Below are 27,701 nucleotides of genomic sequence, written 5' to 3'. Positions count from 1 at the left end.
TGCATGGTGTCCTATTTAAAAACAACTCCTCTTAAGATGAGCTGCAATCTTTGTCCCATTTACAGAATTCATGATCAGGTCAAGTCTACTATCAACTGCTTTCAAACTCAAGATGGATATCTGTTAAACTGTTGCAAGTCAGTCGGAAGTGAAATAAAGAAGACAGGAGAGGGTGCATTCCTTAAACAGAAATGTTCTGTTTGTGGAGGGGCAGAATTAATGGCCAGATGCTCAATGGAATATATTCTTGTTACTCAAGTCTTAATTGACTAACTTACAAGAAAGCAGAAAATGAGGTTTGGTCAAAGAAGAGAGTATAAATTCTCTTCTCTAGCTATTACAAGAATGATAAAGAACTTTCAGAGTTTACTAAGGGAAATCTGCTGTCCCTTTCAAGAAGTTTTACAGAAAATAATAACAGGCCTTGTCTAGCAAAACTTAACTGTAGAAAGACAACTACAGTATTAACTACATTGGAACTAAGGAATGAAGAGTGGTGCTAGTGTAGCAAGAAGCTAACAGAGACTGTGGTGTCATCTTTATTTCCCAGGTGATAGTTGCCACATCCAATTCAGCTACACTCCAGCAATTTCATGATAATGCACAGCTACACCTGAAGATAGCATCGAATCACACCAGACCCCATTTAGAATTCAACATTTTTTGGAGCAGTACAGAATTGTGGAGAATAAATTTGCCTTAACGCTGTGCTTGTGCAAAAGCAGTCTTCACATTTATTATTTTGTGAGAAGTTTACATGAAACAATAGGGTACCCATGGGGGAGTACGTTGAGACACAGCATCATGTGCTAAATCATCTAACCAAATCCTGCCATGGCCTGCACCCAGGCAATCGCCAGGGAAGCCAGGCGCTACAGGACTTTGCCCATTGTGCTTAAGACTTTCGAACAGAACAAGTTTAACAGATTAACATTGTATGCGGCTATTGCTAATTAACAGTTTGATAAAGAGTGTACCCATATAAGTAAATCTGTACTGAATTTAACCCAGCTCATGCCTCAGTTCAGAATGTACTTCTCTAATCTTAGCCCTGGTTTGGTGGCTGCTAGTCTGCCTAGGAAGGTTTCATGATTCTTAAGTGTAATGAAAGAAACTAAGGTGTACTTTCAGAAGCTGCCCTGTTTCTGCCCTCAAGTGTAACTCACATTGTTTCTAGCCCCCTCTGCCATTGCCAGAGGTCCTTACTCCTTTCATGCATAAGAAAGCCAATTGCAAATGTATACGATGCATTTCAAACCCCTAGCTAGAGTAATGCAATCTCGTTTTATGCATTGTCTTCCCGCTATAAAAGCCATAAGTATGCTTAACAGTACAGCACCTGAGAAAACACTTTAATAACCCCCAAATAATACTTTTTTTTTAGTAAACTCTATGAACTAGAATTTACTAAATTTATAAAACAGGACGTTTTTCTTTAAAAATTAGCAGAATATCCTATATCTCCAGAAATGCTAAGAAAGGCTTTACCAGTTGTGATGCCCAGAATTGAGTTCCTCAGCATTTTGCCAAGAAATGCATTTTAATATAATTCATCATAATAAATATTTCATTTTTCTTCTCAGGGTGTTATTTTTATATTTTAAAGTACAATATCAGTTTATATAGTTGTTCATAATACACATTGTAATCTAAACGCTTTCTAAAAAGTGTCTATGTCAGAGTGTAGAAAACTTAGTAATGTGTTAGGATAGTGTTTAAAGAGCAGCATTCGACAACACAGCATAAAATAATCTAATACTGAGAGATATATCTGTACATATTTATATGTTCATTCTCACCAAGACTTACGGGAAGTGATTTAACCAATGTCAGAAAAACGATGTGGTCACAGCATATTGTTTGGGGAGGTCTTGCCATATATCCATCGGCACTTGACCCTGAAGTGTAATCTATTTCTGACTAAAACTAAACTCCCCCCACCCCAATCCTTAGGACTCAAAGGGCCACCATGCTTGAACTGATTCACAGAGCATCTCTCCCCAGAGGATAACCTGCCTCTGTACAACTAAAGCCGAGACGCAAATACATGAGGGGGTTGAAAGACCTGTCTTACTCACTGTACACTTTTCAGCTGTTCTATATGTTACATGAGAACTTTCAATGTGAATTGGAAGGACACAGTGAAAGGAAGAAAAAGTTTGACCAATTAGCTGTGACTTTTTGAAGTAGACTTTGATTAAACCAAAGTGTTTCAGCAGCTGGAATTAGTATCTTTTATCTGGACACTTAACAGGCATGGAAATGGCTTTTAAGCCAACCATGTCTGGACAAGTTTTTTTCCTCCTGCCTTAATCACCATGGGAGGAGCCATAGTCCAACCCAGCAGGAAAGTTGCCCTTTTCCGAACTGATATTAATTTGGACCCAATACTAAACTTAAATCTTAAACCATTACTGGCTCAGAGTAAGAAGAAATCAATAGAGTAGTAAGCCAAACAAAACCTTTACACCCCTATTACAGTACTGAGCTGGTTTCTACCATCCATGTCAATTCATGCACAATTATTTGACTTATGAAATTAAGTTCAGGTGTACATGTATTGAACATATGCACAGCAGAAAGGGTTGGGTGATTTATTTATTTTTACAGAAGCTGCTGGTATACCACTGATCAGCTGGACAGACTTTTCTAACTAATGGGCTCGTGACAGCTGTCTGCCATGAGCAGATGGCAAGGGCAGATTCACATAATCAGTTTTGCCATGGGTGTGTTCAAACCCCAGGCAAAAACATCTGGCTGGTTTGGAGAGAGAAAAACAAAGTTTGACATCATGAACCTATTTCAGGTTAGAAGCTCTTCAATCTATGCCATACCTTTGCAACCCAATCCAATTTGGCCTCAGTTGGTAACACATGAATCAATTTAAGTCAGACTGATGACCAAATGAAGTTGGTCAATTGGCAGTGTAACAACTCACCCTAAAAAGATTTTAAATCCAGGCATTGTTATCATTCTTTTCCAACAGGATTATGATTAATAAGGGTATATTGTGCTTATTCTGGGAACCCCCTGAGTTACTCTGCAGCTTGCAAAAGGGTGGTGTGCATGCAGGTTATTTGAAAAGGGGGTACACTGACTGCAGAACTTGTGGGTCTTGGTCTCCTACATAAAATAAAAAAACTAAATAAAGGGCTTTGTTCACCCAAACATTTGGTGTGCTGATGAAAGGCTGCCTCCTTGCTCTGAAGGAGTAATTTGGAACTAATAGGAACAGCTCACAATTTGACCTGATTTTTGCAAATTAAGTGCACCATACCAAAACCAGGCACAGTCTAGAACTAAAAAATACGTCAAATCTGTAACTTTAAAAATATACAATAGGGCTCTTGAAAATTCAGTGGTTTGATTAGGATCAAACAACTAATTCACAAGTGACTAAATACGGTTAACTACATTCCTCTGTGGGTTGTCAAGTGCATTGGAAAAAAGGACCTGTCAGAAAAAAGCTAGTATAAATGCTAGAAAACCGGTATTGTTTTAAGTATGCCTAGCTAGTTTCCAGCTCAGCACTTCACACTGTGGTTTCTATGGTCTCAATCACTTCTAGTTCGCATTGTGAGGGTGATAGGAGGGGACACTCATCCGGTTCCCAGCTACTGTCTGGACTATAATCTTCTTCTGAACTTAGCTCCGCCCCTTCCTCTGTGTCCTCATCACATGACTCCATATAGTGAGCCCCAACAGCATTGATCCCAGAGTCCTCAGAGCTGGAGGGGGAAGAGCAATGATCTATTTTTGGTGTATTATTCTCTCTCAAAATTAAGGCATTGCGTGTGGTGACCTCCTGAGGCTTCGTTTTATTGGGGGGAGCAGGAGGTTGCCTCTGCACGTAACACATCTTCCCATTGATGCATTTCACACGGTAATTGTCAATAAAGAGGTCCGAGATTGTGCAGAACCGTGGGGAATCTGGGGGTAACGGTGGCTGGAAGACAGGTGCAAACTTCAAAAAGTGTTCCGTGAGTGAGACAGATATCTGAATGGTGTTTGTGGTTCCCCGAGGCCGAACAGGTATTTCTGTGCTTGGAAGTTGTTCTACTGGAGTCATAGGCTGATAGACGTATTTGCCTGCAAAGGATATGAAAAGATGAATTAGAAGCCACGTTCTGCTGTGTAGGAACTAGGTCAGGAACAAAACGGGTATTAGGCCCTGAATATCAGTTGCTGAGAAGTAACGTAACAAGAAGGCTAGGAACATAGGAAGCTGCCTTAAATGACGTACCATTACGTTCACCTAGTTGAGTATTTATAAAAGTATTTATATACTGTCATTAATAGACTAATATCTAGGCAGCGTACAGGAAAAAGTCATTTAAAATAGTAGCATTGTCTACAAAACGAGTGGGGTACCTTTTTAAAAAGTCAAGGGCTACATTCCCATCAAGGAGTGGTTAGGGGCTGCATACTGGAGGTGGGTGGGAACACTCCTCTCTACCCAACCCCACTTTTCTCTCTCCTCTCTTTCACACCCACACCATATTGACACCATTTCCTTCCAGCCACTTTCCTTCTATGCTAGGGTGCGTGAGCAGGCTTTTCTTTTTCTCAGCCTAGCGCAGAAGGGAAGTGAGCTGCTAGAGCAGGAACAGAGCAATCTGTTCCTCCAGTGGCAGCTGATTTTCCTTGTTCGCTGGATGAAGGAAAGGGTTTTTTTCCCCTCCCAGTCTAGCACAGAAGCAACGTATGTCACTGCTAGGCCAGTGGGAGGAGGGTGGAATCATTGAAGGCTCTGTGCCACACTAACTGGCAGCAGCCCTCGGAGGTCTTTCCCAGCCCTTCCTGGAAAAGCCAAAAATTGAGCATGGGACTTTCTGAATGCAAGGCATGTGTTCTGCCCACTGCGCTATGCTCACACAGGTTTCCATGAGGCATCTGCATAGCCACTGTGGGAAAGAACCCTGGTCTAGATGGTTTCTTGGTTTAATCCCTCTGGGCTCTTTCCACATTCTTATTTGTGGCTTATTTTTCTTCACAGTCAACTGAAAGCGAGCTTTCCATAAGTGCCATTTTCTAGGATAATTCTTCTAAAGAAAAGCAATCAGAAGATGTTTCCAGAATCATCAATGCATTTATTTTGTTTTCCCTACTACACAAATATGTCTTTTGGGAGGGTGTTGCATTTTCCCCTTTGGTAGTATTGGACACAATTGTGGCTGCAGCTGGCAACGGAAGACGTTTTAAAGCAGGATATGAAAGGACTCCAAAGCTGTGACTGCCACTGGCACTCTGATAATTCAGCTAAATAAGAAGAAAATAGGATTATGCTGGCTGTAAAATGGGCTCTTATGCTGTATTGAACAAGAAGCTTGAAAGCGCTGCTAAAGGAAGCCATATAGAATTTTAAAAAGCAAAAAGACAGAGCTTTGTTGCAGTGAATGAGAAATCTGAGCCCAATTCAAAAACCCAAAAGAATAGAATTTAAATGTCTTCTAAAATGCATCATGAGCAGCTGTGTGACAGAAATGTTATAAACATGGAGGACTACTGTTGTGCTCAGATGCCACTGTGGTAAACACTCAGTGAAAACTTTCTACTGTTCTGGCCCACAACTAATTGGCTCTATTTTGAGACAGCGCTTTTCTTTCTCTGACTCTCCAGGTTCTCAGTAATGAATTAGAAGCTAAACAAGTTGGCAAACAAAGCAGCCATGCCTTCGTTAGCATCTGCTTCCTTTTCCCATATATGCACTTGCTAGCACAGCTAACATCTTCCATCTTCTCCATCCTTCCAAAGCTCTTATTTTGTAAGCCCAAGGCGCAGACCTTATGAAAACCAGTACAGTGGTGCCCCGCAAGACGAATGCCTCGCAAGACGGAAAACCCGCTAGACGAAAGGGTTTTCCGTTTTTTAGTTGCTTCGCAAGACGATTTTCCCTATGGGCTTGCTTCTTGCTAGTCTTGCGATTTTTTTCCCGGCCCCCCCCCCTTTTTCTAAGCCGCTAATAGCCTTTTAGCAGCTAAGCCGCTAAGCCTTTAATAGCCGCTAATCCGCTAATAGCGCTAATCCGCTAAGCCGCTAATAGGGTTGCTTCGCAAGACGAAAAAACCGCTAGACGAAGAGACTCGCGGAACGGATTCTTTTCGTCTTGCGAGGCACCACTGTAGTTATGCATTAATGTATCCTCCTAATTCCAGTCAATGCAAAATGATTGACAATTATCTATTTTCAGTGCTAATCTGTGTCAATTACACACGTTAACCACTACAAACATTGTAGAGCAAAAACATTAAGCAAATGCCTGACAACCCCAACCTATCTTTAACCACAGGGAGTACTTGAGCTTCAGAATCTGGAGGCAAGTGTTGCGGGTGGACCCTGCATCCTAATAATGGCCATTCTACGATTACAAACATTTTCCAACAATAGTGTTATCCCCATGTGTCTCTATTATGTTTCTTGCAGAGCTCTTGGGTAGAGGGGAACTAAAAGACAGACATTTGGTCGTATGGAATCCAGGAATTCAGCTTTAGCTTCAGGTGGAGATAAGCGCATGCTTTGCAAGAATAAAATGTGTGGCTAGATTATGGGAGTTGCTCCCCTCCTGCTGGCAACAAAATCACTTCAGACCAGAGTCAAGGCAACCTGGAGCCCACCTCCATTCTAAAATTAATCAGGATAATAAAAACAAGTGCTAAATTAATCAGCATAATAAAGCAAGTGCTACTCCCGAAACTTTCTGTTCAGTATTGTGGACTCTATTTTATGAAACAGGCCACCCTCCCTGTTGCACTTCCGGCACCTACTGAAGACCTTTTACATTTCAATTGGCTTTTAAACCAAATTTTGATTTTAAACCAAATTTTGATTTTGATTTTATAGTTCGAATGCATTTTTATTTCTATTGCATGCCACATAGAGATTACTATGATCAAATGGCATACAAACTGTAGAAGTAAAAATCACGTTCCTGGGCAGTCCTATTATTGCCTCTAGACCCTGATGCAAAGCTACAGCACTACCAATGCAGTCCCTTACCTCAGGGACGTAGGCGCGAGGCTCAGAAATCCTCCATACATGCATAATTCAGTCAGGGATGCTGGGAAATCATAGAAAATGAATGCCAGCTGGTTCAGATTGGGCCTTTAGGCCCTACTTTGAGGAAATGAAAGCACTAAATGGCAGGGTCTGAAGGCCTCAGGCTGTAATACAGATTTCTCTTTGTAAGTGAGGCCTCCCAGCCACCATTGGTAAGGAACACAAGTGAAGAGGGTGCATAAGGCCTCATTCATGGTGAGAAATTCTTAGCAGAGTCTGAAGTCTCCAATCTACGCCATATACACAGAGCCCAGAACTCCAGGCAGGAGTTCGGATGATAATTCTGGACACCCAGTGAACATTCAAGAAACCAATCTATTTGCTTTTGATTATTTCTAGATCCTACTTGAAAGTTGTGTTTGCTCATCCTTATTCAAATGTTGTTTCCCATCAGATAAGCCGCTACCATTGCATAGGCATGGGTGTAGGCTAATCATATACCTTACTTGAATTGTTTGAGACGCTCAGCAACATTTTAGAGGAGGGAGAAAGTGGACCGAAAACTATTTGCATCAAAAATCTAATAAGATGTCTAAGGAACATGAAACAGTCAGTATCAGATGCTCTTATCAAAACAGAAACAGTCGCTAAATCTGTGCTTTACAATGTGGCCTGGGAGGAAATGAATGAATGCATGAACTACCAGCAAGACTTCTGCTTGTGCAATGGGACTTTTCTCCACCTCGCCTCCCCTGTGCATTTCCAAAATTTGCTCCAGATGCCATGTGGGGGGTACAGCGAAACGAGAGGGGGAAAGTGCTCTGTGCAAGGAAAATCCTAATGGAATAAGCATACTCAGTCCTTATTGGGGGTGTGGATTCCCCGTTGAAGTTTTATTTCCTAAATATTTTTTGTACTCATGCAGATCTTGGGAGTCTCCCCCGTCTGCTGTTACTTCCCTCTTGTGCATGACTAGTGCTGTGCTGCCTACATAAGCAGAACTGAGATTGCTATTAATATACAGGATTTTAAAAAACCCAAACTCAAACACCTAATATTGAAACCCATGCAATAGGCAGGTAAAACACTGAGTTGCTGACAATTCTGTTCACATGTAGGTATTTGCCATGTGGGTTAAACGTAACCTGTTATTTCTTCCAAGTAAACTGGGTTGCACAGAATGTATGTTTCATGTTTTATTTCCTAATATCTTTTAAGCAAACTTTCTGAGAAGTAACTGTCATTGAAAGCCGTGGGACTTATTTCCAAATAATAGATTTAGGGCTGCAATACAGGAAATGCTAAATTTAAAATACTCCAAAATAATGACTGGCTCCTGCTATGTTGCAGAACACTATAGATCAAGATGTTTTGATTAGAGACTGCAGACAGGAGATATGGGATATGTTTTTGATTTTCTTGCTGGCTCACAATCATTACTCAAGGAAACCAACCCATCTGTGCCTCCAAACGCACCAACTGTGGAAGGCTGATAATACCCATCCTTCCAAGACACACAAAGGTGACTCAAAATAGAAATTATCCCTGTGCAGAGCTGCTGTATTCATACCCCAGGACTGGATGAGTTGGGGACTGGGGGACTAACTAGTTCTACTCTTACTTGGATAGACAATTTTAGGTGATGCTGGGGAAAGACTGCTAGACTGCTTGGCACTTGTGTTTGGGGGGTCTCCACAGGGTGCTATTCTATCCTCCATGCTGTTTTATGTATACATGTAACAGTTAAGTTACATGTCAGTGGAGGTTTGAGGATATGGCTAGTACTGGCTTATCTGTCTAGGTGGGCAGCGTTCTGCCCATTCTGGAGGGAGTTGCACTCCTCCTAAAGTATTATGTACAAAATTGGTTCATCTTATGTCCCTGGAGGTGCAGGTTGTCTCCTTTTTCCAGTTTATATTGGTGTACTAACTATGACTCTATCTGGACAGGGACAACCTAGCTTCAGTTTTTCATGTCCTGATATCCTCCCATTTGTCTTCAAAGGCAGACCCATGTACAATACACTGCAATAGTCCAATGTGAAACTTCAGTTAAATCAGAACACAGCAAGACTGCCAACTGGAATTGGAGAGCATGAACATAGCATGCTGATGCTTTGCTGGCTTCAATGGTTTCCAATCTACTTCCAGGCCCAAGTCAATGTGCTGTTTTTTTGACCCTGAAAGTCCTGCATGGAATGGAACCAGAGTACCTGGAGGGTCATTAGCCTAGATCTCAATAACCTTCTGAGGCCCTTTTCTCTGGGTGCTCCTGCCAGGTTATGTGTGACAGGTGACTACTGGAGAAAGGGTCTTTTCCGTAGTGGCACCTCAGCTCCCTCAGCACTCCAGAGAGCCTCACTTGCTGCCTAGCTTGATGTCATGCTGACACCAAGTAAAGCCACTCTTACTTTCCCAGGTCCTTCTATCAGTTCCTGTTATCTGGGCTTTAGTTATGTATGCGTTTTATTGATCTGTTTATTTTTCACCTGTTTTTTATCTCAGTCTTAAACTGTCCTGAGAAAATGGTTCAGCACATCATATAAATATTTTAAGCAAAAAAAGCAAAGTAGGCTGATACTTGTGCGGACAGCTTTACACAGTATTTGAAGCCAAGATTTAATCTTTGCTTCTGCAGATTTTTTGCCGACTGTATTTGCCATGCTCTTCTTCCAAGGGCCTCGGAATGACTTGCATGTGGTCCCCAGGTGGTCTCCTAGCCTGGCAGTGTCCAAGGTCAGGCTTGCTTAGTACTCAGAAACAATCAGATACACAGCATCTTTGAAACTCTCAAAGGTTTCATAAGCAAGAAATACTGCAGCTTTGTCAGCAGCCCCTTATATCACTATGTTTATTCAGAAGGCATATGTTCTACTAGTAAATGCACGGAAAATGGCAGGGGTCCAAGACAGATCACATACTATAGTATATAATTATAACCTAAGACAGATCACATACTATAGTATATAATTATAACCTACTTCCCCAAATGTATGTCTATGAAAGTAAGCATGCTAGTAGGAATTTCAAGAATGACAGGAAATGCAAGTGTTCAGTTTCTGAAAGGAGACGTACGAAGGCTCACACACACACACACACACACACACATATATATATATATATATATATATATATATATATATATATATATAATGCATCCTTTGACCTGGAAACTCTGTCTCCTAATTCCAGGTGCGTTGAGACTTGTTGCAGCTACTGAGTGGCAAGGGAAATGTAAGCTGCTGCAATTTACTCTCCTTTATTAAACTTAACATGCCCGTGAATTGTAAAAATGTCCCAGGATGCAACACTGACTCAAATTAAGCCACAGAAACAATTCTTAGCTTTTAACAGAAGATTATTCACAAAGTCATTTGTCCTGTACAAGTAGCTCTAGACAGGCTTGAGCATGTTCCAAAGAAAAGGCTTAACTAATACAATGAAGAAAAGAATCTCAGTTTGGTGGTGGATTTACGGTCTACGACCCCTATGTGCCAGCCCTTTTGGAGCTCAATCCATCCACCTAAATAAACGTGACTATGTTCAAAAATGTGACAGAGCTAAATGCATAAGAATTATTTCATTAATGATATCTTGTGGTTGTGCACAATGACATTGAGAACACACTGGTCCAGTACTCTTGAAACAGCTGGCATAAGGCAGCATCCTGTGAAGCTATGGAAATATCACCTCTATAAACTCAGTTTGCTTATGAATCCCACCAACGTCACTTGATTATTAGTACTTGAGTATAATAAAAGGAAACAAATCTTTGTGGAATAATCTGTAAATGAATGTTATTTGAAAAAGGCATACAGAAAACTCTTATTTTGTTCAAAGCACACCTGACTCCCACAAGCCTTATGTAATTTGACATAAAAAAATGAATTGTGCCTAGGCTTTTAAAAGCAGCCAAGGTAATTAACCCTGACCAGGTGAAAACTCAAACACTGTCTGATGCTTAGAAGGAACCATAAGCATTAATGGCTATATTAGAAGAATGCATTTATTTCTAAGGAAAGAAATAAAGTGCTTTGTTCCATCACAAACACCATCAGCAGAGCTGCGCTTTCTTTGGGGGAAATGGATTTGCCCTTTTTCCATTAGGAGCAGGTAATTCAATATCACCACTGTGGCCCAATCGCAAGTAAGTACATGCATTGTGTGAGAGCTCATACTAAAGTGCCAGAAAATTGGGAGTAGCTGCTCTGTAATGAAAGCAACACGTAACATCACATTGCAGAAAACCTATAGCACCCAAGCCTTTGCTGGTCAGCTGCTCTACCAATTATTTCATGGCTCAAGGGAGAGGCTTAACCTTTCAGATTCCAGAAAGCTCAGTGGTGGTGAAAACTAGAAGCCTTGTGGCACTTTAAAAGATACCAATTTTATGGTTGCTCTTGTGGGCCAGACCCATCTACAGTGCTTGTAAGAAGTTAACATACACAAAGGGACAAAGGAGGAGAACTGTGAGCAGTAAATCAGTATATGCATTTGCAAAACGGTATACTAAGGAAGAATCGGGCTGCGGGTGGCGCTGTGGGTAAAAGCCTCAGCGCCTAGGGCTTGCCGATCGAAAGGTCGGCAGTTCAAATCCCCGCGGCGGGGTGCGCTCCCGTTGCTCGGTCCCAGCGCCTGCCAACCTAGCAGTTCAAAAGCACCCCCGGGTGCAAGTAGATAAATAGGGACCGCTTACCAGCGGGAAGGTAAACGGCGTTTCCGTGTGCGGCTCTGGCTCGCCAGATGCAGGTTTGTCACGCTGGCCACGTGACCCGGAAGTGTCTCCGGACAGCGCTGGCCCCCGGCCTCTTGAGTGAGATGGGCGCACAACCCTAGAGTCTGTCAAGACTGGCCCGTACAGGCAGGGGTACCTTTACCTTTACGTTTATACTAAGGAAGAAGTAGAAGACCTGGCCCTCACAAGAGCAACATACTTGATAGCAACATATCATTCTGGGAAATCAGGGTAGAGACTTGTTTTCCATATTTGGATCAAGAGCTCCTCCATACAATGCTTTTGTTTATTCCCAGAAGTAGGAGAAGATGGCTTTCATAGCTCTCATTTGTTGCAGACATGACAGGTCTTTTTGCAGCAAAAAGAACATTTGCTCACATGGTATAATCAACCTAATCAATCATTTCCACTAATGTGCAATTACATTGCTACCTCATTGTTGTAAACAGATCTCTACCAGTTTTCTTTAGACAGTTATTGGAGGATATATATTTTTTGTCTGTAACCAGTAGGAGCATAACAGCTTGTTCCTTTTTTTATATAAGATTCAACACATACTTTGGATTTTGTATTCTTATCTATGCTTTTTCTAACACCAAATTAAACATGAGAGGACAGGATACTATTGTTTTGTACCTACTGGGGCAGGAGGCATAAAAACTCCCCTAGGAATTGAAGCAATGAGAAGATATTAAGTGAGAAACTTTTTCCTTCCATCATGGCAGATATTAAGCTTGGGGATTCTGGTTCCCCCTGCCAACACATACTTTAAGAAGGTAATATGCAAACACCATCCAAAAGAAAGAATCCCCTCTTATAAGATGGAGCAGATTTAACCTATGGAGACTGATACAATTAACAGCCAATGCAATCATATACTTGTCTACTCAGAATTAAGCCCCAGTGAACTCAGTGAGACTTAATTCCATTTATATAAAGTATAGGATTGTAGCCTCAGATTTTTAAAAATTGGGTGACAGCTCAAATACGTGCATGAAGATAGGTAAGAATCTTTCTGTAACTTATGCATTGTATCTAATGTTGGTCCTACTGAGAGCAGACTCACTGACAGTAATGGAAATGTCTTAATTTAGTTCCATTAATTTCAATGGATCTACACTTAATACAACTTGGGCACAACTCTCTGTCTATGCTATCCTAAAGTCAAACACCAATCCTCTCCAATCACATCACTGATTTTTAAGAGAGGAATGTCGAATAATAAGATTAAAGAGTTGGAAGGGTAATCTATTCTAGACCAACCCCTTGCAATGCTGGTTGTTAAACTCATCAAAATATTAGTTTATTTACATTTTTAAAAAATCCCAGCAAAACATGTTAGAAACAAGTCAATAGGTTGAGCTCAAAAAGAGTTCTTTACTAATTGAGCAGTCTGTATGCATCCCTGCCTCACAGCATCAAATTCTGTTGCTAATTTGAAGGTATCTAACCGTGAAATAAACAGAGGATTTGCTTAAGCATTCTTTCTTCTGCTTCTATTGATCCCAGCATTCCAGTTTACCTTTGAACCTCTGTAATGTTGCTCACATATGAAAAGCGCTTTCAGCTTCTGTCCTCCCCCCCCCCCCACTAAATCACCACCTTTATTAACTTGGAGGTTCATGTTTTTCAAAAAGGATACTTAATAATGAAAACAGCTACAAAGTAATAAAAGTTACACTCCAATTTGGGAAGGGCTTACAGAGAAGACTCCACTGTTGAGCTAAGAAAAGACACAAGACAAAACTTGGGACAATGTAATGTAGAAGAAGAAAAAATGGATGGGGATATTTGGGAGACAGCATTTTAAACTAGATCTTCAATTTAAAGTGTCAATATCTCAATAAGCCATAATTCTGCCCATATTACTTGCACAGGTTTGAGGCTTGTCTCTATGTTACCCTTCCTTCAAGAGCTAGCTCCAACATTTCCTCAACTTATCTCTCAATTAGCAGGGTGCATTTAGATTTATAGGCTAAATGTGCAAACCATTTTGCAACAAGTGCCCTTAGCAATGGCAGCATTTCAATAAAGCCTAGGGAACTGGCCATGTTTTGTAGTACTTTGGTGATGAAAAGATTATCTGGGTCTTTTCTAAAATAAAATTGAAGAGCTTGTAACTGCTGATCTCCTGCCAAATGAAAAAAGCGAAGAGGTCCATAACACATGTATTAACAAAACTCACAACTGGCCAATACTACCAGCTTTTGCCATGAAATATAACTCCAAACTTTCAAAATTATAGGTGTTCAATACATGCTTAATCTAATCATCTGTTGAGTTAGTCAAACTGAAGTGTAATGATGCACTGGACTATTTTTGTTTGTGTATTGTATTGCCTATTTCCAGGATCCATTTACCGTTTATGGATTATAAATGAAGCTTTAAATTGGCAGCAAGGTGTAAACACAGGTAAGCAGATGATTTATGGGCCTCTAAGGCTTCCTGGAATTTGTAATATGAGCAGTCACTCAACAAACTAAAAGTCTCCAGCTCATTTCCAAGAGTTGAGATAACTATAATATTTAGCCCGAGGGTGAACCACAAGTTCATGTTCTAAACATACACATAGCCAAATTTTACATACTTAGCCATTATTTTAACTGAGGCATCATGCATTTTCACCATTTATGTTTCCATGTTATGTGCACAAATCTTGTGAGGATAGGATTCTCCTCATAAGATGGAGCTTTCATATGCATAATGACAAGATATATGGCTTCCTATCATATACAACAGTCTAGTCAATATTGTATAGCAAAAAAATGCTTGAAAAAGTAGACCTGGGAACTTCCAGACCCCTCAGTAAGGCACACATGTTAAAGGAACTCACTTGCTGGGTCAGATTAAGGTCCACTTAATCCAACATTCTTTTATCAATGGTTACCGGCCATCATACATGTGTACCCTACACATGAAGGCGATAATATGCTCCTGAAGTTTGCCTCTAGCAACGTGAAGTCAATTGCCTTTGAACATGGGAGATTTCATTACAGTGTGATGGACTTATCCTGCATGAATTTGCAGAGTCCTTTTTTCAAAGCCCATGATGCCAGTGGCTATCCCAAAATCCTGTGGTAGGGAATCATTTTGTCTATGTTGAACCCATTGCCATTTTCACTGTTATCCCCCCCCCCCTTTGATTAGATTAGATAAATTTATTGTCATTGTCCGTATATACACAGTATACACAACAACGAAAATCAAACACCCACCCAAAGACCGGGTTCACATACACATTTGCACGTATCTCCAACACTCTCATCCTATTCAGACATAATCTATAAAAACATAACATAATCCAGAATATAACATAACCTATTAAAGGCATAACATAACCTAAAACCTATCTCATTCCTTCCTACTCCCTGCTTGCTATTTCTTGCAACTGGCCCTGAGATCATTATTTAGTGCAATCAGAGCTCTTGGATAGAAACTATTCAAAAGGCGTGTGGTTCGTGTTTTCATTGTCCTATATCTTCTGCCCGAAGGCAACAGTTCAAAGAAGTTGTGAGCAGGATGGGTGGGATCTCTCAGGATATTGTGTGACTTCTTCAAAGTGCGAGACGTGAAGATCTCATCCAGGGTTGGTAGTTGGAGCCCAATAACATTCTGGGCAATTTTAATTATTCTCTGTAAAGCTTTTTTATCCGTTTCAGAGCTGCTCCCATACCACGATAATATACTATAGGTTAAGACACTCTCGATGGTACTGTGATAATAGGACAGAAGTAGGTGCTGAGATAGATTCAGTCCCCTGAGCATTCTCAGAAAATACAACCTCCCCTGCACCTTCCTCACAACCATATTAATATTTGCAGTCCATGAGAGGTCCTCAGAGATATAAATGCCCAGGTATTTAAAACTACCAACCCTCTCCACCTCCTCACCATTTATGTGCAATGGTAAAAATACACTTTTCTTTCTCCTAAAGTCAATTATGAGTTCTTTGGGTTTTTTGGTGTTAAGCATAAGATTGTTTTCTTTACACCATTGAATTAACCCCTGTACTTCTTTCCTATAAGCAGTCTCATCGTTCTCACTAATGAGCCCCACCACTGTTGTATCATCCGCAAATTTGATGATTGTGTTGGACTTATACAGTGGGGTGCAATCAAATGTGTACAGGGAATAGAGAAAGGGACTTAGCACACATCCCTGAGGGGCTCCTGTGCTTAATACTAGAGTAGAAGAATAGTAAGGTCCCATTCTCACTGTCTGCGGCCTATCAGTCAGGAAATTCCTTACCCACAGACAGATCTTCTGATGTATACCCAAATTGGTCATTTTAAGAAATAACCTGTCTGGCAGAATTGTATTGAAGGCAGAACTGTAGTCCACAAACAACAGCCTTGCGTAGGTTCCCTGTCGTTCTAGATGACTCAGTACAGTATGGACAGCGATGGAAATAGCATCATCAGTAGATCTGTTTCTTCTGTATGCAAACTGGAACGGGTCTAGAGTGGATGGAAGACCAGCCTTAATATGATCTAGCACCAATCTCTCAAAACATTTCATAACGACAGATGTTAGGGCTATTGGTCTATAGTCATTGAGAGATACCACCACTGACTGCTTGGGGACTGGCACTATAATCGATGTCTTCAGGCAGGTAGGGACAGAACCCTGCAACAGGGATAGGTTAAAAATGTCCGTAAATACACCAGCTAATTCTGCAGCGCAGTCCCTAATAACCCGTCCCATGATTCCATCCGGTCCAGCTGCCTTCCTAATGTTAATGCTCCGAAAGGCACGTTGTACGTCACAGGTCTGTAATAAAAATGGTTGTCTATCAGTAGTAGTTTCTGATGATGTGCTGGTAGCCAATGCTGTAGTGACGGTAGTTCTAGTTCCCTCCTCAAAGCGACTAAAAAATTGATTCAGTTGATCAGCCAGGTGCGCACTGCTGCTAGCCAGTTCGTTTTTAATATTTTGCCCTGTAATTTGTCGCAGGCCTTGCCATACTCGACGAGGGTCGGAGCTCTCAAAGTGTTTTTCGATCCTCCGGCAGTACATAGCTTTGGCGTTCCTAATGCCCTTTTTCAATTTGGCTCTGGCTTCTCTATACTGTTGCGCATCACCAGAGTGAAAAGCAGCATTTCTTGCCTTTAACAGAAGATACACGTCCCTGTTTAGCCAGGGCTTGTTGTTAGGGAACACCCGTATTTGTTTGGTGGTAGTGACAACATCAATGCAGCTTTTAACGTAGAACAGTACTGTTGAAGCGTATGTGTCCACATTATTCTCCACAAAAAGCGACCACTCGGTGCTCCGAAAGCAATCTTGAAGTTGCTCAGATGCACCTACTGGCCACACTCGTATCTCTCTAGTTGATGGTCTAATTCTGCGTATGAGAGGTCTATATGATGGTATCATAAGTAAAGATATGTGGTCTGACTGCCCCAAATTGGGCAAGGGCTTGGTCTTATATCCATGCATGATGTTACTATATACTCGGTCCAGGGTATTTCCCCCCCTAGTGGGACAATCAACATACTGGTGGAACTTAGGGAGCACAGTCCTTAAATCGGCTCGGTTAAAATCACCAGCAACCACAAATGCTCCATCCGGGTGGGCCCGCTGCTGTCTGCTAATAGCAGTTAGCAGGTGGCCCATAGCTGTAGTAGTGTTTGCATCGGGAGGTATATACACCGCTGTTATTATAACAACATTAAACTCACGTGGCAAATAAAAAGGGCGACATTTCACCACTAGGTACTCCAAGTCAGGAGAGCAATGCGTGTCCATTTGTTTAATGTCCGAGCTCCAGTTGTTATTTATATAAACGCAAATTCCTCCTCCTCTGCTCTTCCCGGATTCGGCGGTTCTATCCGCTCTAATTACTGAGCGTCCTTCTAGCTGCAGAAGTCCCTGTGGAAAGGAGGGATCCAGCCACGTCTCTAGAAGGACCATAACACAGCAGTCCCGGATACTTTTCTGCCGAGAGGTAATAAGTTCCAACTCCTCTACCTTGTTGGGTAAGGATCTCACATTTGATACAAGGAGACTTGGCAATGCAGGCTTGTGGGGATTTTTACCTAGTCTCACTCGTAGTCCAGCCCTGCAACCCCTCTTCTGCTTGCGCCCTCTCCGTTTTCTTTTCTTTCTGGCAAGGAGAGCAAGGGGAGTATCCCAAGAATGTGCAAGATATGGAGGCTCTCTGATAAGCTCAGCTGGAATGTTATAGGTTGAGACCTCCTGGCTGCAACCTTCTCCTCTGCCGATACTTAAGAGCTCTTGACGACTATAAATTACTTGTGCCTGAGTATTCACAGTCCATAGCAGCAATAAGTTCACAAATAAAAATAAAACACAAATCACTGAATACCGGTCTTCGGAGTGCCGAGCCGCTGCAAGTGCTTGCGCCGCCATCTTGGCAATAGATCCAAAGAGGCATCCATGTCATGTAAATTCCAATTCATTACACATTGTCACAATTTATGCTGCCTCCTTTCTGAGGTCTTCAACCCCCATATTCATTATTTGCCAATAATGAATGCAAATGAGATTCAAGTTAGTTACAGGAAGAATAGGAAGTCATGAAACAGTTACAAATTATTGGGGGTATAGAAGGTCATCCAGTCAAGAATCCCTTCCCCAAGCCACAATATTCTATGTAATATAAAGCATGCTAGATGAACCCTCCAAGTATGAAGACTCCATAACCACAAAATGCTTGCTCCGTTGTTCAGCCTCTCTTATAGTTCAGAAGTTCTCTGTGGTATTTAATATCAAGCCATGTTACTGCAATTTAAACCCAAAGCTTCCTTTCTACTCTATTAGCCCAAAGTAGAAAATGCTTTCCCAAAAGCCAAGACTTCAGAACTAATTCTGAGAGTTTAAAGGAGGGTTAGAGCAAGGTCATATTTCCTGGTTACATTTTTCAATGACAGTAGCGCCCCTGCAATTTGTAATACAAGAACTTGCATTTTGGTCCAATTTTGAGAAACATGTGTATACAAATACACCAAAGAATTCTTGAGAGCATCCTTATCCACACAAAGGCATGTAAACTTGTATTGAATTAAGATTTTGATGATGTGCGATTCTCTCTCGAGTGGAAAATCCATATATTTTTGCTAATTCACAGTTCCCACCCCTCTTTTCATATTCTACAATAAAGTTATCAACTCCCATTTTGTGATTGATTCTGCTAACAATTTTAACAGGGTTGAATATGACCTCAATCTGTTCAGATTAATCACAAGAGAAGAAGCAACTTGATTACAAAACTTTAAACACCTGTCCCAGGAGATGCTATTTGATTGTAGAGGACTCTTTCAACATATCAAACAGAAAATTTAAAGATACATTCAAGGAGCGGAATGTGAAATCATATTTTTTTAAAATCAAGATAGAAATAAAATGCCACTTTTTGAACAGTGTGGATAATTAACTACTGGAAAAGATTAAGAAGAAGTGCAGGTGGCATATTATACTGAAGCCTGAATGAAGCATCACTATAACTCATCTACAAGTGAGTCAGGCTGGCTAGTAGTAATAAACATCCTCAAGTGAATAAATTACTCTGTGATGCTCTCTGGGCTGGGCTATGTGGTCAGAGTGGTCCCTGCTAGCCTTGAAAACCATGAACTCTGACAAAGCCCATAAACGCTCAAGAAAATTATCAACTCAGACAATGTTGCACATGCAGAACACCTTCTGTAATCATAGCTACTCCTTCATCGGTCCTCAAAATATCCCTTATCAACTAATGTACCACTGGTAGAAAATTATTACTATCTGATGCCTGTGAAACGTAAAGAGAATGATGAGCTATGGTCTAATAAAAATGGCAAATGTCTATAATGACTGGATTTCACTTGGCCATTCCATTTTCCTCGCAAAAATAAAAAGGGGTTCTTTTTTAAAAAAAAATAGAGTTCAGTCATATGTTCAGAATTAGAAGTCTACTCTTTAGCTGACTTTCCCAAGGTCATCTAGCACCAGGAGGTCAATATCAGATAATATTTCAAAAAGCTATTTCAGGAGATGTATAATGTGTGTGATGCATCCTGCTGTTTTGCATTTACAAAAAAAAAAGGAGAGCTTAATTGAAAAAAACTATTACAGAGTTCTGAAGCAAAAATCAATGCACTGTGCAAAATTAATCCTTCTATGTGAAGGTTTGATTTTAATCCTTGATATTGTTCCACATCTGTTCATGCCTGCCACTTGAGCAATCCAGGCCTCCCTTCTCTTCATCATAGAGATAAAAGAAACAGATGTCAGCTGTGGAACAGATCTTCTCAGGGCCAATTCACACAACCAGTGGAAATGATAGTGAACACATGATAGCTATCACATTCAGTTTGCCTGCCACTAACAACTATGTTCACATACTAAGAATGTCTGTGATAAATAGGTTGTAATGGTTTGGTAATATGGTATGATATCTATGTACAATGTCATTTTTATTTCAGTTGGTATCGTTTATCACCAAATTGTTTGATTTTCTTAGATGCCTTAGGGACACAGCTACTAAGATTAAGAAAAAAATACCATAAGATGCTCTGAGCCCAAGGGATAGAAAGAGGAATAAAATGAAGAAAAATACAAAAAATTTTTTAACAGACTTGTATTTTTCCAATTGTCTGTTATTTAAGTAAGCATAAACAGGAGGAAGCTATGGAAGTCAATGTCACTGCTACTAAAATTCACACCATATTACATAATGCTATGCTCTTAGAAGGCATATGTGGCACTGAGAAAATTTGATGTGCCCCTCATAATAATGCAGAAGTGTACATTATCTAGAGAATCATAATGTTTTCAAGACTAAAATCTCAAACATCTGGACCCAATCTAAAATGCCACAAGATTTGCTGCCTTGGATTTTAGGGAACAAAAATATGCTATAAATAGGTAGTGAGGCTAAACCCCCCAAAAGAACCAAGGTGTCAAAATGGATCTGGGGGTTTCCTTCAGTTACGTGCAGCAAAGGGAGGAAAACCTCCTTACAGATAAGCCAGTATGCCACTAGAGATACTGTAGGGAAAATAAAATGTTTAGGGCTAATTCATATGCCATTCCATCTCATATTGTGGACCTTCCACTATATATATTCTAATGACTCAAGCAATAAATCCATGGCTGTGAAGTTAATTCACATCCCCCAAAAAGTTACTCTTCCCAGCCTCATAGGTTACTCACTCTAGGAAACTCTCCATACTTTTGCTTGTCCTGTCATTTTCCCCTTGGGAAAACCCACTCTTCATGGCTGAATCGGAGCAAACATCAGTTGGGTTTTCCATGGATGGACGTTTGCTCTGATTCAATAGTAAAGAGTGGGTTTTTCCAAAGAAAAGCGTCAGGGCAAACGACGCATGGGACAAGTGGAGTGTGGATGAGCCCTAGGTCCACCTATGAAGTCTCTTTCCATTGCCCATTGAAAAGATAAGTATGTTCCAGCTTGGTCATAGCTACCATTTACTGTTCCTAAGCACACAAAAATAAAATTGAGAGGCTCTGCAATAATATAAAATTGCTCCCAAGGCAACAGTCACTTTAAAAAAAACAAACCAAGAAGAACAATTGTAATTAGCTATGCTCAGTATCTCCTTGCTCACATAACTAGGGGTAGGCAATATGGGTTATTTGCCAAGGTTGTATATACATAAAGGCCAGAGATTAGAATGGAAAGGCATGATACTGCTTGCCATTAAATATATAGGAAAACAATATAATGAGACCCCAAAATTGTGGTCTGTTGAAGCTACAAAAACTGATATTTATAACTTTGCCATAAATAATAATGGCAAAATGGCTGCTCATGTTGTATACTGAAAATTGCTTTTATTTTCCAAAATCTGCTCATACATCAATCTGAGAAAGTAAAACTGCCAATTAATTTTAATACATTAGTAGTGTACATATATGTACTGATTACCCATTTCCCACATCTCGAAATTACAAGCCATTTCTTAGGTAATAATATATTTAAATATGCAACATTCCCAAGGGGAAACAAATACAGAGCCTGTGCTAAATTAATAAGGAGTTTATAATTGTTTGCACTGGTTTTCCTGGAGGTAAAAAAGAAGAAATCCAGGGCGGACCTTAAATTACCGGTACCTTAAAAAAATGCTGGCATCAAAGTAGAGAAAGACGGAAAACGACAGCTACTACTGGTGGAACTTTTCATTAAATACTGTAATCATAAACTGCCAATTTTCACTTAGGGACTAATCAACTAAACGAGTAGGTTCAGGAAGAATTGTGTGGGGTGAACTCTGCAGGCCACTGAACTCATGCCCCCTCTTGTTGCTCTGTGCCCACTGTGTGTCACAATTCTGCTACTTCAACAAAGACTGAAAATAAACATGCCACCACATTCTGGAACTCCAAAGGTGGGGACTGAATCCTTGATGAGCAGCGGGACCATCAATACCCCTAGATAAGGACGTTCAGCTGCCTAATTTTGTATTTATTTGATTTTATACTTTTCTATGCTGCCCTTCATCTGAGAATTGAAGGGTGGTTTACAATATAAAAACACAAAATATAATTTGTCTAGCCAAGCCTTTTTGATCTTATGGATTCCTATGATATTTATGTCCTCAATAATGACTCAATTTTCTCCCTAAGAACTTTGCTTCCCACTTCCTTTCCAGCCCTGTTTCTCCACTGGCAAAAAAATCTCAGCAGACTCAGAGTATGTCAACAAAGAAATCATTGGTTTAGCACTAATAAATGGGGCAAGTCCTAGAAATGAGAGATGGTCCATTTGGAACCAAGGAAGCTGCCTTCTAAAAGACCACTGCGCCATCCAGTTCAGCACTACCTACACCAGGGATGGGGAATCTTTTTCAGCCCTAGGCTCACATTCCTTTTTGGGCAACCTTTGGAGGGCTGCATGCCAGTGGTGGGCAAAACCAGAGGCAAAAGTGAGTGAAGCAACTCATGTAATATTTACTCACATCCTCCATCCTCCATCCAGAGAAGCAAGAGGCATTGACTGAGGTCAAGGACCTTTGGAGTTTGGAGAACCAGTGAGAGGTGTAGCATAGGGAGTTCAGAAGGCCAGACAGAGGGGCCCTACCTGTGTTTCACTTTCACTGAAAAAGGCTCCTGAGGGTTGCAGATAGGTGCCTTTCCTGGCCCTACCTGGAGATGCATTAGGTCCAGTCGTGATCGACTCTGGGGTTGTGGCGCTCATCTTGCTTTATTGGCCGAGGGAGCCGGCGTACAGCTTCCGGGTCATGTGGCCAGCATGACTAAGCCGCTTCTGGCGAACCAAAGCAGCGCATGGAAACGCTGTTTACCTTCCCGCCCTAGTGGTATCTATTTATCTACTTGCACTTTGACATGTTTTCAAACTGCTAGGTTGGCAGGAGCAGGGACCGAGCAACGGGAGCTCACCCCGTCACTGGGATTCAAACTGCCGACCTTCTGATTGGCAAGTCCTAGGCTCTGTGGTTGAACCCACAGCGCCACCCGCGTCCCCGGATTTGTTTACTTCCAAATAATTGTGAATAGGACAGCAGCCATAACTGCTAGGTTGACAGGAGCAGAGACCGAGCAACGGGAGCTCACCCCATCACGGGGATTCGAACCGCCGACCTTCTGATCAGCAAGTTCTAGGCTCTGTGGTTTAACCCACAGCGCCACCTGTGCCCCTCTGCAACTAGTACCAACTCATTAATTCTCCATGTCTAGGATGAGTGCTGTTACCTTCTGACTTGCAGGGACAAAACCCTTCAGCTGCAGATATGTCTTCCTGGGACAAATAACTTTGAGGGAATTTTCTTTAAGATCATGGAGCAGAGGAAAAGGGTTAAGCCCCCTCCACCAGGGCTATAGTCGCAATCCAAATTAGGAGGCCTAGAGCTATTACTCTACTTTTCCGTGTATAAGACTAGGTTTATTTACTTTAAAAAAATGTTAAAAGGGGGGCTTATACATGGGGGTAAAAGGGACGCGGGTGGCGCTGTGGGTAAAAGCCTCAGCGCCTAGGGCTTGCCGATCGAAAGGTCGGCGGTTCGAATCCCCGCGGCGGGGTGCGCTCCCGTTGCTCGGTCCCAGCGCCTGCCAACCTAGCAGTTCAAAAGCACCTCCGAGTGCAAGTAGATAAATAGGGACCGCTTACTAGAGGGAAGGTAAATGGCGTTTACGTGTGCGGCTCTGGCTCGCCAGAGCAGCGATGTCACGCTGGCCACGTGACCCGGAAGTGTCTCCGGACAGCGCTGGCCCCCGGCCTCTTGAGTGAGATGGGCGCACAACCCCAGAGTCTGGCAAGACTGGCCCGTACGGGCAGGGGTACCTTTACCTTTACCTTTATACATGGGGGACAATCTCCCCCCATTTTCTGAATTTTGAGTCCCCGTCTTATACACGGAAAAAATACAGTATTTTTAAAAAACCCACAACACTCAAACAAATGCAAATATATATTTAACATAATGTTCAGTTTGGCCCTCCGAGTGCCATTCTGTCCAATCCTGATATAACTTTGGCTGGATTCCCTCCACTGCAAATGGAAAGGAGTGCATTGTTTTAATGGTTATCTGCACAGAGTCCTTGGAAATTGCTAAGAGCTCTTTAAGATCAGTTAGAGACGGGAGTATTTCTACTGAATGCTTTCACAAAATCTTGGTCAATCCTGATATCGGAGAAAGCATCTGATCAGGCTGTGATCGTAGTGATGTGCAAGTGGGAGAATCAACTTATCCACTTGATTAGAAGCACTAAAGCAGCAGATTCAAAAAGGCTTAACAGTGTGCTTTACCAACAGGAAACCAAAAACATTATTAGAGAGCATTTAGTGAACACTAATGTGTATGACATCATTAGAGCTTTAGTGGAGCACTGTTCTACTCAGCAACAGCCTAATTTTGTAGGCTGAAACAGCACAAAGGGGTAAGGTGGGTTTAAGAATGGTGGTGTCCATATAACTCAGGGTGTAGAGTTGTAGTTCATCCTAACCATGTCCACAGTCCCAAGTGAATTTTAGTTTATTGCCATTTGTTAGCAAGTTGATGCATCACTAGGGCCTCCAAAATGAAAGGGTGGAAAGCAAAACCCAATGAGATCAAAGAAAGGGAAAGGTGAGGCCATTAAAACATGTGAAAATATAGATTTGGACAAGAAGTACACACCATTAGTTGATAGCTTGACAATTTATTGTGGAGCAAGCAGTTTTCAAAAGGAGATACAACAATCCTCTAAATTTACAAATGAGATATAGTTTAAAAACAGAAAATGACAACGAATCCTACCCTAATATATAAATTTCCTCAGGTCACAAGGACTGGGACATGAGTCATGATGCTTTGTGAGTGGAGAGAAATCCCCACAGAGACTTGGATGGGAACAACAGGATGCTGAAGCAGAAAACTGAAATGCAATTTCTCTGTTGTAACAAGTCCAATGCATCTACCTCTCAGTTTTCTGGCTGTAGATAATGAAATGGCCACATCAGACAACTGAGCTTTGCTGTGTGACTTGTTCCAGATAGATGGTGTGGCACTGAGTTTCATGACAACTATACCAATAAAAATGGGAAGAAAGAGCAAATCGTTTATCGTCTATTTTCTTCTGCATGGCCTGCCCTTCACTCTGGGTCACCTCATATCATTCAATAAGGTGTTTCTAGCTTGGACAAGGGAGGGTTGTGCGTGACTAAAGCAAAAAACCAAAACCTTAATTGAGAATGAATACATTTGAACTAAACCATTCTTTAGTACATTTTAGAAGCATTCTTTGGGCATAGATTAAATTTCAGGTTGCCAGGGAAGATCCTTTAATAGCTTGGAAACGAGATAGCAATAAGATTACAGGCTCTATTAAATGCAGCTCCATACTATAAGAGAATAAATAACAGAAACCACCAATTTTTAAAACCACTATGAATCAGCAAGCCTAGCCTGAGACAGCAAGCCCACAAAAGAAGGTATTTCTGATGGGCATTTCTGATCACTCCCCAGGGAGGCACGCCTAGTGCCATCTTTATCCAGGTTTAGGCACCAGGCAAAGAATTTTCTCTTATTTACCAAGGTTTTTGGCTCTTGATTTGAAGGGTGGTAGCATGGCCTCTTTGGGTAGGACAGGACCTGTAGTCCTGCCTTTTTGTTCAGCTGTGTTTTTTAGCCTTTTATTTGTACTACTGTCTTTTTAGGGTTTGGGGTTGTTTTTTTGGTTTTTAACTGATTTTAGCATTAAGTCACTCAGCCTCACTTTGTAAGAAAACCAACTAACAAATACAATAAAAATGACAGCCAAACTAAACGCCTTGCTTCAACCACTAGTGTTCATACGCTGATATAACTTAGACTTCGTACGCATTATGAGAGCCACTCTTAGTGTACAATATCCAGTAAGGAAAGCCTACAAATAGTGCAGCCCATCCCACGGAATGTTGGCTCCATTTCCTGCCTGAACATCTGTGTTCATATACAAGGAATCTACAACTCCAGCGGTTATCAGAGATAGAAGAGGGAGCGCCTTCTTGTAGCGACAGAGGCTAGGATTATATGGGAGGTTTGCTGCTTCTCAGCCCCCCTAAAACAAAAAAAGATACGTGGAGCGGGGAGAGAGGGGAGTGTGGTTCTGTTCTGCCAACAGAGAAGAAGGGCAGGCGCACCCCTCTCCTTCCCTTCCACCTTTTACCCATTACTGCCACTAACACAGCTCCACAACGAGCCCATCCCTTTCTTGCCTCATCAGATACATGCAGGCTGGGAGGATGGAGAAATCCATCGTGTTCCGGGTGCCATGCGATCAGCCACTATCGATCTCGCCGTCAAATCCTGCCCTCCGGGCACCACAGAGCCACCGAGGCGAAGGGAAGGAAGGCGGGCAAGAGCTTGCCTGCCCCCTCAGGATCCGAATCCCAGGGGGGCAAATAGGGTGTGCTTCTCTCACCGCCGCCGCCGCCCCCCCCCCCGGGGCTCGGGGATGCTCGCCTGCTCTTCCTCCCTCGCGGCTAGCAAACCACCACCCAAACGGCGCGCCACTCCCCGCCTCGACGGGAATCTCTGCAGCGTTCAGCCAGGGGGCTCCCTGCGCTTGCAGGAAGGAAGGAAGCCTCTGGAAGTCCGGCGAGGGGCCAAGGCGAGCTGCTCGCCCGGGCGGCCCGCCCATCCCGCGCCATTCCTCCTCGTCCCCCCAAAAAATACTCACAGTGGCACCAGCCCAGGTGGCAGCACCAGTGCAGGCGGAAACAGCGTCCGTGGCTGTGCGTGGTGCACATCGACAGCCCGTCGCAAGGCTGGAAGTCGGGTCTCCCGGCGCAGCTGCGGGCCAGCGCTTGCGCCTCGTCCAGTTTCTCGCTCTTGCCCGCCGCCAGAGAAGCGGCAGCGGCGCTGGCCGCCGCCCCAGTCCCGCTCATGGCGCTGCTGCTGCTGCTGCTTCTGCCGCCGCTTTCCCCGCCGCCACCTGCAGCCCGCGCCGAGCCGCGCACCTCCGCCGAGTCACTCCCGCCTGCGCGCACACAAGGCGCAGCGGGGCGGCGAGCGGCGCTTCTGGCCAGCAGGGACGACGCCACGGGCTAGCCCGGCCGCGCCTGGAGCCACCCTGGCCTGGCGCCCGGCTCCTCCTCAGCCGCCACCGCCCGCCCCCTCCAGCGGGTGAGTGGGTTGGCGGGAGGGTGGGGCTCGGAATGAGCGGGAGAGTGAGGGAGAGAGGGGAAGTCTGCCGTGGGGACTCCGCCAGACGCCTCGTGAGCGGCAGGAGGGCGGGAGAGGGAGCGGAATCCTCCCGAGAGACCCAGACCGGCCAGCCCTCCCAGGACGCGCAGCGGCTCCTGGGCTGGCAGCCCCTGCTTCAGGCGAGGCGAGGGAGGGAGGGGCGCCCGGGGCCCGCTCCCCACCCCCGACAGCCAGTCAGAGCGGCAGGTGGACCTCTCTCCTCTCCAGGGACCGGTTACCAAGGAGCCTCACCTGCCCTTGGGGAGGGAGGGAGGGAGAGGAAGCCCCCACCTCACCCCGGGCTCCAGCAGACCCCCTGCTGCTGGAAGCCATATCGAATGCCTC

The 27,701-nt window shown here is 42.7% G+C and overlaps 1 protein-coding gene across 1 annotated transcript; it reads right to left on the bottom strand.

The window, feature by feature from the left end:
- Window positions 1-505: 505 nt before the first annotated feature.
- C6H3orf70 (chromosome 6 C3orf70 homolog) lies at window positions 506-27,486 on the bottom strand. Its single transcript, XM_028730817.2, has 2 exons — window positions 26,851-27,486; window positions 506-4,089 (listed from the first exon to the last, which is right to left on the bottom strand). The coding sequence occupies exons 1-2, from the start codon at window positions 27,056-27,058 to the stop codon at window positions 3,533-3,535; spliced, it is 765 nt and encodes a 254-aa protein (XP_028586650.1). The 5' UTR covers window positions 27,059-27,486; the 3' UTR covers window positions 506-3,532.
- Between the last annotated feature and the right edge of the window lie 215 nt (window positions 27,487-27,701).

Source organism: Podarcis muralis, chromosome 6, assembly GCF_964188315.1.
Source record: "Podarcis muralis chromosome 6, rPodMur119.hap1.1, whole genome shotgun sequence".
NCBI lineage: Eukaryota > Metazoa > Chordata > Lepidosauria > Squamata > Lacertidae > Podarcis > Podarcis muralis.
Note: the sequence above shows the minus strand (reverse complement) of the source record. Positions and strands in the feature narration are given on the sequence as shown.